Source organism: Strix uralensis, chromosome 3 (genome assembly GCF_047716275.1).
Source record: "Strix uralensis isolate ZFMK-TIS-50842 chromosome 3, bStrUra1, whole genome shotgun sequence".
NCBI lineage: Eukaryota > Metazoa > Chordata > Aves > Strigiformes > Strigidae > Strix > Strix uralensis.
In genome coordinates this window covers 22,661,374-22,676,526 of record NC_133974.1, presented here as the reverse complement: position 1 = coordinate 22,676,526, position 15,153 = coordinate 22,661,374, and the positions used below count along the sequence as shown (strand labels likewise).

General features: G+C 38.1%; 1 protein-coding gene across 5 annotated transcripts in view; it reads right to left on the bottom strand.

The window, feature by feature from the left end:
- Nucleotides 1-3,576: 3,576 nt before the first annotated feature.
- FBXO25 (F-box protein 25) overlaps nt 3,577-15,153 on the bottom strand; it is a 31,990-nt gene continuing 20,413 nt past the window's right edge. For 3 of the 5 annotated variants that reach the window (XM_074861658.1, XM_074861657.1, XM_074861660.1), the window contains 4 exons: nt 13,876-14,058; nt 11,613-11,756; nt 7,515-7,541; nt 3,577-4,790 (listed from right to left, as the gene is read on the bottom strand). In XM_074861658.1, the coding sequence (XP_074717759.1) occupies nt 4,701-4,790; nt 7,515-7,541; nt 11,613-11,756; nt 13,876-14,058 (444 nt within the window). In that variant the 3' untranslated portion in view covers nt 3,577-4,700. The remainder of the gene's footprint in view (nt 4,791-7,514; nt 7,542-11,612; nt 11,757-13,875; nt 14,059-15,153) is intronic. The other 2 variants (XM_074861659.1, XM_074861661.1) reach the window with 1 other exon arrangement.

Genomic DNA, 15,153 nt, shown 5'->3' with positions numbered 1-15,153 from the left:
CAATTTTGTGAAGTTTGAAGGTTTTTGATGAAATCAGCTTCTGAGAAACTTCAAATGATAAGGCTTAAATATGTATGCTCTGTCTCACTATATGTACATATACATGGCAAGACTTAAGAGGTTGACAGCAATAGCATAAACACAAAATTAATAAACTTTCATCTTATTCATTGCCTCCTTTCTCTACAAGTGTATGAATTACTTTCATGCTTATTATTGACTCACATCATATATAGGACAATTTAGCTAATACACTTCTTTGCCAATGATGGAGCTGTAGAGATGCTAATCCGTGTACCAGGCAAATCCAAAACGTTGTGCTACTATTCTCCATCCCACCCTCTCCTTTCTGTGAGCCTGCATTGCTTCTGAATTCTAGACCACAAAATGCCACTAGTCTTTCAGTCCTATTTCTAGTGGATATCTCTTTGTTTGAGCTAGGTTGTTTCCCTGCATTTCAGTTTGTTCTCCAAAAGCGAGTTTATGCATTTTCCAGGGACGGGAAGCCAGGGAAAGGCAAAGAGCAGGGTTCTGCTCCTCTTTTTCCAGATAAGAACCACAGTCCTGCTGACATCCAAAGAGAAGGGCTCACTCAGTGCTCTCTGAACAGGTCCATGTCTACTGTCTTTACAGTCAGAGTGTATTTTCCCAGAGACAGGAGAACAAAACTGTTGGGACAGTGTAATACAACAGGTCTGGAGTCTCAGGTTTTGGAGATAATGACTGGGGTGGAGCAGGTGTTGGGGAGGGGGAAGGAAGAGCCTGTTTTTCAAAACTGTAATTTCAAGCTTCTTGTGGACTGTGGCAGAGAATGTCTTGAATGCCTTTGAATCAGTGTTATTTTTCAGGACTAGAATTCAATAAAATGAAAATCACCTGAGATTGTCTACACTTGTAAGTGTATGAAGTGATCACGTAAGTGATCATGTAGGGGCTACAGTTGGAACATTGTTTCCTATCATTGTCACTGCAAAATCTATATATAAACAGATCCAGGTCTTGGGATAAAAGCTGGGGAGCAAAAGAAACCTGAAGAGATTTAGTGCACAGTTCAAGGCATGCTTTCTGCTATAGGAGAGAGCACCTGCCTGCCTTTGCATATGACGGCCAGCACCCAGGAGGCTGAAGAGCAGAGGCTTTACTTTCAGGCATAACCCTACCCATGGGTTACAACACTTTACGTTACATGAGTAAGTGCTGGTATAAAGGGCAATGAGATTAATTCAGATTGACAAAATACATTCTTCACTACAAGGTGAGGTATTAACAAGATTGCTATCCTGAAGGTGGAATCTTCTCCCCTTTTCATCTCAGGCAGAGATTTAAAAAAACCCCACCACAGTATGACACAAACCTTACTCTCAAAATCACTGCCTTATCTTTTTGCTTAGATGACACAATCAAGATTGATCTTATGCATCTGATGACTTCACACCAGGTAGTCACTTCTAATCAAGCTCTGTTATTTGCCTAGTCAAAGAAACATATTCACTAAATATTTAACTGGCTTGTGGAACTACTCTCAAAGCTGAGTTTTGCCAAGTGTTAAACACTTATAACACTGCTCATGAGAGTGTGATTCTGCACTCAAAGTCTTTAAGATTTAAAAAAAATCATAATAGCCCTGCACTGAAATGCTTCTCAGGGCATGCATGCAAATGTCCCTTCTCTCCCCCCCCACCCCCACCCCCTTTTTTTTTTTCTTAACCTGGAAGAAAGGTTTAAAAGTTACCTTACTGGCTTTTGGATCTGGGGGTACTGACCATGAGCCAAACAGTGTGCCCTTGCCACAGGTAAGGTTAATGGTGTCCTGGGCTGCAGCAGGCGGAGGGGGTGATCCTGCCTCTCCACCAGTGAGGCCACACCCTGGTATGAGACAGGCATAAGACTTACTGGAGGGAGCCCAGCAAAGGGCCCTGGGGAGCATGCAGGGACTGGAGCACCTCTCCTGTGAGGAAAGGCTGAGAGAGCTGGGACTGTTCAGCCTGGAGAAGAGAGGGTTCAGGGGGATCTCATCAATGTCTATAAATACCTGCAGGGAGGGTGGAAAGAGGATGGAGCCAGGCTCTTGTCAGTGGTGCCCAGTGACAGAAGCAGCGGCAGTGGGCACAAACTGAAACACAGGAGGTTCTCCCTGAACATCAGGAACCACTTTGGTACTGTGAGTGTGACCAAGTGCTGGCAGGAGTTACCCAGAGAGGTTGTGGAGTCTCAATCCTTGCAGATATTCAGAAGCCATCTGGACACAGTCCTGGACTTCTGGCAGTAGAGAGAACCCTGCTTGAGGTCCCTTCTACCCTCAACCTTCTGTAATTGTAGAATGAAGCCTCTGGAGAACAGGGCTACAAGCTAGAGTCCTGCTTCTTGTCTTAGCTATTGCCACTTCAGAACAGGGGGAGAGCTTTGTTATTCTGAATGGCCTACACAGGAAAATGTCCCAGAACCTATCTCTTCTTGGGCCTGTCTGAGGCTTTTTACTACAGAAGAAAAAACAAGAAAGTGGTGACAGGAAGATGAATCCTGACTCCTGTCACCTGACATTTTTAAGAACTGAAAATTAGTTATTACATATACTGATTTCTCAAATCTTTTTAACTTCTTACAAGCCATTTTAAGTAATTTCTTTCCTTCCTCAATTTAGAGGCTAGGGAAGGTCCCTCTCAGCTCTCTTAATACCTTTCCCCGATTCTCACATTATTTGCATCTTCAGTATTGGGCAGCTTCCTAGGTAATGATGTGTCCCTTAAGAGCTTGCAGTCCCTGATCAGAGACCTTCATGATGGGTGAAGAGCTCAGCACAGTATTAAACCAAATGCTGACTTCAGAACCTTTCTTTAAAACTCCCAAAAAGAAAGCAGGCACCATCGATGTAGGTATTCACAGGCAGTTTCATGAAGGGTAGCAGAACTGTAACCATGTTAAAGGAGTGATGAATGGATGCCAGCCATCACCAGCCACTGTCAAGGTTACCTGGGTCACACAGACAGGAAAACAGATCTGCAACTATCACATTAAGTAAACAGGGTGCAAATCATTGTTAAAGAAGAGCTTCTGATTCCTTAACAAATCCAGTGGCTAGAGCAGTGCTTGGCCTGGGAAACTGAGGCTTGCAGCAGTGTTCTGAAGCAACAGGAATAAGAATGGATGTCACTGTCTCCACACCTGATCATTACCATAGCCAGTAGCAGACACCTTAATTGAAAGAAAAAAACCCACAAAACCCTGTATTGAAAAATGCACCTATCAGCAAATTCAAAGGATAACGGTGGTATATCACTGAAATTTAGCTTTATTTGTTTTAACTTATCTCCTGAAAAAATATTCTCCCCCTCTTGTGCAGCCTATTAACAGTCCTGCTATCCTATTAAAAAGAGTGGTAATACAACCAATTACTGAAAAGCAATGTCACATGGACTGCTTGTATGCTTCTCATACCATTACCAATTACTATAGAGAACAGGTTATAGAAAGATCTCTTAAAATTCAATTTGATTCATCCCTATGCACAAGAGACTTCTAGGAATAATAGATAAAACCATGATTTATTACACTATACAAAACTAGATTCAGAACAAGTGCAGAATATAGTACATGATTTATTTTTTCTGTACATTACATATTATTTGTTAAATTTCACTGACAAACCCAAAATTTCTCTAATTTTTCCTTTACCTGCCTAAGCCAAGCAATTAATTGTGTTCTACAGGATAGAAGAAAGTAGCTTCCTGGAGAATTCATCATCTGATTAACTTGGCAGAAGGTGCTTCAGCTCACACTGACTTTCAGCGTTTCCCGTAGCTTGTAAAGAATTGTCAAGTTGGAACCTCAGTTGGTAGTAAAATGTCCTGCCACTGTACCAGTCCAGAAACAAGCAACTCCACTGTCATTAAATTTCAATAGTGTCTTCCTCTTAGATGAATTAATGCAGTTGCATTTGTAGACAAACCAAACAGTATAGATGAAGGCTGTAGCTACCATTTAAAAAACAACAACAAAAAAATCACTTTCCAGTAGCCCCAGATCTGTCTCTTGAGTTATACAGGATGTGCTGAGATAGGTTATTGTGTTTAATAAAGTCTTTAAGAAAAATAAATATTTTTGCATAATTTATGTACAAAGATTGGTTGATTTCCTTCATTCATCGGTTCAACAGATATAACCACAGCTATTATTTTATTCACTAGCTCACAATGATTAATGCCACCTTGGTAACTGTTCTATTAAGAGTTGAAGAGAATATCAGCCTATTCTTTGTAATAGTGCAAATTACATGGAGGTGTTTTCAAAACAGTGGCTTAAAGGAAGAAGGATTAACAAAAAACCCCTTCTTTGGTCCCTGTAAGACTAGTCTAACTCTTCCATGAAGTTTTCAGAATGCCCCCACATAATTTTAACCAACTATTAAGGCGTCAAAAGAATGGATTAGAAGTTGAGATGAAAATGGTCTTTCTTGGACTTGAAAAGAAGTCCACTGCAGATTTCCTGACAAAGAAGTTTTCTTAATGTGTCTCCTTCTCCTCAGCTCTTTTCTGCGCAAGAACAATACGCCAAATAAACCTGTCTGATAATCTCCCCTGTATCTTTTTTTTAAAAATACAAGAAAACATTACACTTAAATATATTGCACAAAAAGCATAACATATCCTGCCTGACTCTTCACAAAAATGGCCACAAACACAGCAGAACAGCTACTGAACATCTCAAAATTTGAAAAGATCAATGAAATGCTGAGGAGATACTGGCATGAGACAGGTGTTTGGATCACTGGCTGTGCAGGGGTGTCCTGTATCCTGCAAAATGAAGGGAAAAAAAGTAAGTTCTCTTTCCATATCCACAATCTCCCTCTATCCCCAATTTAAAAAGGCAAAAATTCACATATAGGCACATGCAACTACTTCCACTGTAAACAAAATGATAGGAACTTGCTCTTTTTAAGAATTCACCATTTTTTTCTTTAACTTTTTAGACTAAGTTTTTAAGAAAATAGGCCTTTCCAGTTTGACTGTGGTAGCACAAGTAGTTCAGATTTCAGAAAAACAACCACCCTTCTCCTACCAAAACCAGAACTTGAGTCAGCACTCTTGAAAAAAGTTTCATATACCTTAGCCATTATTTTTTGGTAAGTGTAATTAAAAAAAAAAAAGCAACTGCTTTGTTGGACCTAAGTTATCTGTTTAATGAAGTCTGAAATCAGCTACTAGTTCAGGGGGGGAAAAATGAGCTCCTTGCTTTCAAAGTGAAGGGCAGCAGACACTTCCCAAGAAAAACCTGAACAGCATGTTTGAATTCCCAGTAAAAAGTTTTTCTACCTTGCTTGTTTCCCCCCCAACATCTTTTTCTGCTTGTTCACTCCTACATTTTCCCCACCTGAAAGGATTGCCTTAAAACAGAAGATAGCACCCTGGCAAGTTAAGAATATAGAAGACAGACAGGGTGGAAAGGCTTTATCATTACAAATTCACTAGGCCTGCAGTGCTTTATTACAGAAACTTGAACTCGGCACAATTGTCTGGTTATTTAAGATTCAAATTCCTCTTCAAATGAAAAGTTCGCCATTCCACCTTATTAGAACCCTCTAAAGGAAGAAAATTCTAGAGGTGTAATGAGAAGAAAGTCCCAGACAGTTCAGTGGAGAGGTTAAACACCTTGATCAACAACATTGTAAGGCTCAGAAACTGTCCTCCCCAGGTTTTAAGGGGTTTCCCTCCCTTTTCCACCAGTGTTGATGAATGCACCATGTGGGGCAAGAAAACTAGAGTAAATACATGGTAAGTAGATCACAGACCACTGCAGTCTTCATTTCCTTTGTTTCCATAGGAAATAAAGTTACATGCAATTCAGTTAATAAAGCAAAGAACCTGTAAGTGAATTTTTTTCTCACTTGGAAATTTACATAAGTAAAGTGCTGTCAAAGATGCTACCTTCCCATCCAAAGTCTTTGCAACACCAAAGTGCACTAGGTGAAACACATTCTAAATACTACTCAGCTTTTCCAATTAAAATTGTTACTCTACTGGTTTATTATCTGTATTTTTCATGAAGTCCATAGATGACTACATGAAAACATCATGTGGTATCACCTCTTCCCACTTTTTTTAATAAATGCTTTTAACATCACCTGAGAACCAGTTACATTCATGACACAGAAGGAAAAACAAACAAAAAGGAGAAAAAAACAAATAGATTAGACCCCAGGTAGAACTGCCTGTCTGGGGAAGCTGCAGATGAGAACGAACAGAAGATTAAGACCAGAAGTGTTTAAACTTAACACCATCTTGAGATGACATCTGCAAGGAAGAAATACAGCACAGCAGAAAACCCTCTCAAAGGTAGTTGCTAATGAACTATCATCTTCTCCACCCACTGCTGTGTCAATGTCATGTCATTACTTTCCTAGTTTCCAGGAAAAGACACCATCAGAATTGGGATTCTGGGAAAGAAGCTAGGGTTTATCCCCTTTTAATGCTTACTTATACTCCTAAATATTTTGGACAGAATTTGTAACATGCTATCTGCTTTGCTCTGCACGTCATAAAAATGCTTTTGAAAGCTCTCCTCACTCAGGAATTACAGGTCCAATAAAAATCTCAATAAGATCAGTTCTTGGTATTTTTAGTTATTAAAACCAAAAGAAACAGCAATTTTACAGTGGAAAAAGAGTGATGAGGGCTGAAAAGAGTCATAACTTTCCTGTAATCATGAGTCTTCCTCCTTCCAAGAAAAATGTATTTCCCTTGAAATTACATTTAATAAAGAGTGTTCAAATCATATTGATTTTCAATGTATCTACTTAAAGTTAAAACAGAATTCTTTTAAATTAAAAAGAGAATTCACCAGGAGGAGTGTTTACTGGCAAATGCAGTTGTTTTCCTCCTCAAATTTTATCATAACTGGACATTAAGAAGCTCCCATAACAACTTTGGAGCTACAGTCCTTCTCTGTGTAATTATTTCTACCATTTCTTCATTCAGAAAGCAACACTATAATTGCCTGCCCCTGCTCCCAAGTCATATACAGCCTGTTTTGGGAATTTCTTTTCAGAGAGACTCTTTCATAAAAGTATGTATGACTACAGCATTTCAAATGGAGTAAAATCAATTTTAGTACATTTGCATTAAAGTTATCTGAGATTCATGTTACTCAGAGTTAAATACTGAATTGAATACATCAGGGAGTGCAGAAACAGTTTATAACACCAAGTGCAGAGAAACCTATTTCTTAGCAAAATCTGGCTGACCTCACTGACACCACACACCTATGTTCATTAGAAGCTGAATTATGCTCCCTAGTTTAAATGGCATTAACAGAGAATATGGCAATAATAAAAAACTGAGATGGAAAGTCATTGCTACCTTATTTAATACAGAACCAAGAAACAAAGTATTCCTGCTGCTAAACTGATGTGGGGAAATGAAAATCAAAAAAAGAACACCAAACAATTAGAAATGAACATGTTATTCACTTTGACATTACAGAACAGTCAGCAATGAAAACATGAGACACATAGGAAATACCTTGAGTAACAAAGCAAGGTGGTAGTCCTTTGAGACCATGAAGAAGGAAGCAGGAAGGAGAGCCGTAAAGTAAAAGAAGTAGAGTTAAGGTTTATTGAAGCTAAGGTTCATATGCCATTTAGAAAAAAAGTCTTTTATTCTTGTGGCAAATCACACGCAGCTGGAGAACCAAAACCAGCACAAGCCCCAAAATGACTAAAACCAAGTGTGAAGCATATCACTTGTGCAAAACAGTTACACTATTTTACATAAATCCCTGGATACTGAAAGAAGAAAAAGTATTTCAATTTCTGTGGCCATACCTGGAATAACTGAAATGTGCTACTGAGTGAGCTAAGAAACTGCCCACAATTGCAATGTTGCCTAGTGGAACAGAAGAAATAGTGTACACAAAAAGCGTTCAGAAGCATCAGTAATTAGTCTGCCATTACTTATACACTACTGAAATTACGTATTTTTCTCAATTTCATCATGGACAAATCCTTTACCAAGAAATCACTTCTGAAAGATAGTAATTCAATATGGAGAGTTTCTTATGATCATTCCTTCCTTTAACACAGGAGGGTACAAGATGTTCTATTATATCAGTGTACTTTCTATAATGAATTTAGGAGTCTCCTTATTGTATTTAACATTATTATGGTCACAGGTTTTGAACACAGGAATACAAATGCTGCTTCCTGAAAAGCTCTTAAAGACTTGTTAAAAGTAACACTAAGATTATTATAGCATACTGAAAAGTGAAGAGTTATATCCCCTACTTCAGCTGTTTGCTAATTCAATAAAGTAACCATCAGCCCCTTCTTTTGCAAGGCCTTCTTTAAAAGGGACACAAAATGCAGGACTGAAAGAACTTCCCTCTCATGGGATGAGGCAGCCCTCTCATGTTGCCAACAATTACATTATCAATTTCATAAACCAATGAAAATTCTCCTCATCACTAGCTAGGCCTGTGCTTTGTGGCTATTGCAGAACCTCACTGCTTTGGTTCTTAAGAAACTCCTAACTCAGCATAAGTTTACCAACAACTAGTTTCCACAACTTATTTGCATAAAGGATGTCCCTTAGCTTAAATGATTTCCCTAAGCAGTCTCACCTTTATTCTTCCCTTCCCAGTCTCCGTGAAGAATTTATGGAGAGCAGTCACATTCCTTACTAGCTTTAAGACAGCTATATTAAAAGAAATTAACCTCTGCTAGTCTTCTTTATGCCTTGATCATTTAAGTACTTCTTCCTCTGCAACTATTCAAGTGTTTTGCTTTGTTCTTAGATAAGAGGAGGAAAAAAAAGTGCAGTACCAAGAAGTGTTCAGCTCACTGCCTGAAGTTCTTCTGAATGCCCTTGAAAGCAAAAGCTGCCTGGTTTTTGAATTGTACCATTAAAAGAAAAAACTGAATTTTTACATATTATAAACTATCTGAAGAATCCAGTGCTTCCATTTGTTTCAAGATTCAAACACTTGCTCTTTTTCTTCTGTAAAGTAACTGTGATTTCTCTTTTAACATTGGTTTTTGGATTTTGTTTTGGGGTTTTTTTTGCTATATGCCCAATGGAATTAGGCAGAGTAAAAGCTTTGGCTGAGAACAAAAATCTGTACATTATAGATACAATTACATGTCAACCACTCCTATATATATGTATAAAATGTAATAATCTGTCTAATCAAGTATGATATTGAAGCTTGAATTGTCGAAGTCTGATAAAAACTCTGATTAAGAAATATTTTTGCCTAGCACAGAATTTTTCTAGAACTAATAAAGGACCTCCTGTCCTGCTGCCCCCTGCTTTGCTTCCCATCTCTCTTTAGAAAACTTGGGAAAGGATATAGATACAAGTGCCTGAAGAAGCAGAACTATTTTCCTCTCCAGTTTAGTGCCGACTAGCACTACTTTACTCAGATTGCCCTGAGAGACCAATGATTAACCTCTTAGCGTGCCTGCCAATAAGGGTGCCAGTAGTACAGAAATCAATTCGTTTAACAATCTGTTTCAGCCTGATCAAACGTTTCTTTTAAGATGGGGACATGGCTTAGACTCCAAGACCTAGAGAAGGAAAACTGCAATGCAGGCTCACAGAATAATCCGGTTGGGAGGCACCTCAGGAGGTCTCTAGTCCAGCCTTCCACTCAAAGCAAAGTAAACTGAGATCAGGCCAGGTTGCTCTGTGCTTTATCTGCTCAGGTCTTGAAAACACCCAAGGATGGAAACTGCACAACCTCTATGGTCAAACTATTCCCTTGCTTGGCTGTCCGCACAGCAGGTTCTTAGGTTCCTCTGAAACCACCTTCTCCAGCCTCTCCTCACAGGAGAAGTCCTCAAGCCTCCCTGATTATTTGGCTCTCACCTGAACTCCATCCAGTTTATCAGTATCTTTTTTGTACTGGGGACCCCCAGTTGGATGCAGTACCCCAGATGCAGTCTAATGAGTGCCAAGTGAAAAGGGATAATCACTTCCCTCAACCTGCTGCCTCTGCTCTTGTTACAACTGCTAAGCCCAAACAACTGCTCCAGAATTTTAGTGCTGAAGCACACCATTACTCTATAACCACACTGTCACTCTTAAGACCTGCCCTAATCTCCAGGATGAGGCAGTCAGCACTGGAATGGTGACCTAGTAGGTACTGCTCATCAATCCAAACAAAGTGTCTTTAGAACTTACTGTGTTGTGTTTCACTAAAAACATAAAACCACAAAATGAATGCTATTATACCAGTAATAGATTGGAGTAGTCAAGGTAACAAGACATCTGCCTGCACAGGTTCACTGCCTCTGTCACACACAGTCTCCAAAGTTAAACATTTAATTCCAAACACATTTTAGTCATTCCTCATATTAAAGTGCTATACTTTCATTTATACCAAGATCAGAATGAGAAAAATTTACTGTAGTAAGCATTAACCCTTTAGATAGTAAAGCCAGACAATCCAAACAAATCTGATACCAAAAAAGCCCATCTGCATGCACACTGTGTGCTTACCTTTAAAATTTCCACTTTCAAAAGAGAAAACTTTACCCTACATATTGGGCAACATGATAAAGACTTATTCCACTGTAATGAAGCGTTCTTAGTCATTCTTGACAAAGGTTCTTCAGCAAATGCCCAGGCTTTTCACAGCAGAAGCCAGTTCTGACTACCTGCTTTCCTACTATTAATTTAGCAAAACATTAGTACCTGGAAGGGCTCCTGTGATATCAAGAATACTCAACTTCAAGGTAAGATCATTCAGCAACATCCTACTTGTATGAAAGCTAGCTTATTCGGTTAAACAGACTAGGTTTTTTTCTATGGAAAATAAAAAAGCCTCACACTGGCATGCAAATCCGCTTAAAGTCACAGAACTACACAAGAGCAAGTCATTTCTGTGAATTAGAATATTCATATTTTCCAAAATTTCTCAAAACATTTCCCACTCTTTGCTGTCCACTTAGCACTATCCATATCCAGTCTTTGAGCTACAAAATTAAAGAAGTCTCACTAACTAGAAGGCTACATTATGGTGCAACACGAAGTAAAAGCAGGACCATGCGTTCACACACAAGTTAAACATGAAAATGTCCTACAGAAATTAAAATAATCCTGTAAAACAGCGTATGCTTCATGATAAACATCAAAATCAATGTAAAATGCATTTTGAATGAAGTTCCAAACATTCCTCCAAGCTTCATAGGGGACAGAAGCAAGACTAAAAATACAGAGTTTTACACCAAAGTGGTAGGAATACTATAGTAATAAGTTCTCATTAGAGATGTATTGATTGCCATGCCATAAAATGGCTAACTTCATACAAGTTCCTAACAACTCTGCATAAGATTAAGTAGATACAAGACAACACAAGAGTGCAACATGGCACTTTTCCTTGAAATTCTAAGTATTGACGTTATCATATATCAAGAGATAAGAATACTAGATAACAAACAACTTTGCAGTTTAATACTGATTTTATAGGGAAGTTTTATATAGTATTTAAAAGTTAGATATTAGTTGTCCAATCACATTTCACATGAGAAAGCTGACACGATGATCTTAATATTTTTCCTTTCAGATGATCACCAATAGCTGTTTGAACTTATTTCTGATTATCTATTTCAAAGCTCTTACCTTCCAAAACAGAATACTACAGTGTCGACAGAAGTGCAAGGTGTCCCCATACTGTTCCTTTATTGGGTAATATTTCTGAAGTGCAAAGTACATCAGCTTCCAGTCAATGTGACCTTTCTCTGATGGAATCAAATGCCTACAAAACTGGACATAAAATTAATGTCTTCCTTTAAAATTGTTAAAGAACTAGTCAAATCAGGTAAAAGACTGGGGAAAAAAAAAAAGGTAGTTAAACTAAGTTTTGTAACTGGAATTCTTTGAAGTCAATAAACTGACATCATACACCTCTGCAAAGCAGTGAGAGAGAGATCTAGCCACAAAAAAAATGGAAGGTTAAACACTAAAAATAGGAGGGTGTCTACTTTTCCTTGGCAAATACACCATACACAGCTGATCTAACTCTACTGTCTTGAAATGATTCTAGTTATAGTCAAGAACCATATAATGAAAACAATATTTAGAGCAGCAAGTAATTTTACACTTTTAAAAAACCCACTCAGGAATGGGATTAAAAAAATGATTGTACATTACAAATAGTGTTTTCTGTTAAGACAGTAACAATGGATTTAAATAATGCTTTTTCTTTCATTTAAAAAGTATTACGTGATTATTTATCACATTTACTTATGATCTTTCTAGAAGGATAGCAATAATCAGTGACTAATGTACTCTAGGACGTAATCTGCATGTAAAGATTAGCTGATACACAATGGCTATTTCTCCCTGGTTTAAGACACAGCCAAGGTTTATTAAGTATGTATTTGTAAAAGGCTTGTGTTCCATTCTGTGTGGATTAATGCCAATACATTAAGGGCTTTCTTTGTTCAGAAGACAACTCCTAGATGGGGAGAAGAGCACCGCCTTCCTGATTTCGGCTACAATTCACTTCATTTCATAACAGTCTCCCTGTGCAGAGTTCTCGTTTTTTTCCAAAAGTGCTCTTCAGATATCAAGTATGTTTTTGTGGTTGTTTCAATGGTTCAACAAATATACTGCAGAGGATAGGAAGAACAACATGATTCTGTAGCTTATTAAGGTAGTACACTTTTAAACAGAAAAAGCAGAATTTGAGACTGGAAAATAAATAAAATCATTAGATTTCTATTATTAATAATCTAATAAGAAATTGAACGTGAACATTTAGAAATGTATTGGAAACACTGTGTAGAAGTGTCCTTTATAAGGCACAGGGCTAGCTAATTCTAATGAAATGCTTAAGTTATCTTTTTCCCAGCATTACCTTGGTATAACAGCTTCTCCTCCAACCAGTTTTGTCACTGTTCAGTAAAGCTTACCTCATCTAGCCTCAAAATCCACCCAACTGCTACATTAAGCTTAAACTTCTTATCATCGTAACTTCACCTTGCACTCTTCCATGCTGCTTCTGAAAGATGGTTTTTCAGTTTCCTTGTTATCTGTCTACATTCTCCATGAAGTTCATTCTAAAGCCTTTCATCTCACCAAAATTCTTATTTGGGTCAACTGCACATGAGTTAATCGATCTTCACTTTTACCTCTCCTGTTATAATAATACTTAATCTGGTAGTCATCAACCAAATGGTACCACTTCAACCCATCAGATGTAAGAATGCATATTTTCACTTCCTGCAGTCTGGAATGTACTAGGTTTTTAAAGTTCTTCCTCCACTTCTGATGAAGTAACTTCTATTTTCATAGCTTTATTTTCACCTAGTCTGATTTTGTCACAGCATATATTGCTGTCAGAAAACGAAGACAGTTCTGGAGGCATTCCTAGATTACTTTAATGCTTTTTATGAGGAACTGACAGAAAAGTACCAGTTCTCTTTTTGTTCTTAATTGCAAAGTATCAAGCATTTGTTCTATTCTTTTTTTTTGCAAAAATCCAGTTTTGGTTTCACCAAACTGTTCATGTAGCCTGAAAGTTTTGAGCAATCTGTCTGCCTACCTTGGTTAGTAAAACAACTTCTGCTTTAGGTACTAAAATTAGAAACACCTTAGAGGTATCCTCTGCCACACTTGTTGGGGATTGTGTAGTTTAAAAAAAATAATCTTACAGTAGACTTTTTAAAATAATGCAAAGAAAGGGCCTGATAGTTACCCTAAACTCACAGACAGTGCTAAGTACAATTTTTAGTACAAATCAAGCCCCCAAAAGAGAACATTTTCACTATTACTGCACACTGTCATATTTTTATCTCAAAAAGGGTACAGTCACATTTCATTACTAGTATACCAAACTGCAAAGATAAGGGCCACAGTTATGCAAATGATAGAGTATTACCTGCTTTTCTGCAAAATGGTACTGGCAGAGTTTTTTCCACAACTGTCTGTCTTCACTGAGCATGTACAAAGTTGGGGTCACTTGACCCAGAGTAATAATGTCCCAGCCATCAGAGAATCTGTATAAGATGTTATTCAGCATATGGACAGGGAGATCGCTAAGCGTAAGACCATTGTTGACTTGCTGAAAATAAGAGTTGAAGACTTTTAACTACAAAAACTTGACAGCATAAGGTACAAGTAAGATTCTTACTTTAGAGGTTTCTCAGGTCTTAGTTTAGTTTGTACAAAACCGTTGAGTAATATCTATGGTTAATTCTGTGACACTGATTTCTTGGCTACCATTATTCTCTAACTGCTGTTGTTGAAAACTTAAATGACTACAGGTACAGAAGGAGCCACAGACTGTAGCTTTGTAACTTACAGCTTTCCTACTGTTAAAATAAACATATCCTAAATTATTTCAAATAATTTTAAAACACTTCTGTCCTAGAAAATAATACTGTACAGTCTTGAAAACTACAATATTATTCAATTTCACTTGTGCGAGAACTGTTCCAAAACCCTAACTATAATAAAGGTATGAACCAATTATTTACAATTTGTACGATAACTACAGTTTCTCAATTTTTATTAAGAAACAGAGCATGTGTCAATCTGCCTTAAGACAATTAGAATACAGGACTGAGGAGCCAAAACACAGAATGAAAACATTATGATAGTCAGAGGCAGAAAAGAGTAGGTCCATTTTTGAAGTCTGAAGATAGTTCCCCTGATATGTAAGTAAGCAATTCTGCAGGGGGTGACAGATCAGAGCACTGAGAAAGTTCTTGTTGAGAGTATACACCTCTGCTGAACTTTAACAGGGTACATACATGACAGAATCTGGAGCCTATACTGCCTGGTGGCACAAAGCCTGGCACAGCTGGAAGCAGTGTCCCTGCTGGCAAGGGAGGGAGTGTGGGCAGCTGCCGGCCCCACCCAGCAGAGCTGCCCAGTCACAAGGCACTGGCAGCACAGCAGCTGCACACAGGCAGGCTCTCGCTTATGTCAGTTTATTTCACAACCATTCATCTCACTTATAGCCTAGACTTTCCATAGTGTCATCTGTTATAAACATCTCTGGGACTGTCATTCTGTTCAGGAATATGTGAGCATTAGAGATGCAAGATTTCTCATCAGTTATTTCAACTGCTCAAATAGAAGTGGCACACTGGAAAGAAACGCAGCAACTGCAGTGCCTCAAAACTGCCTATGCTGTGGTTGTTTGGCATATGAA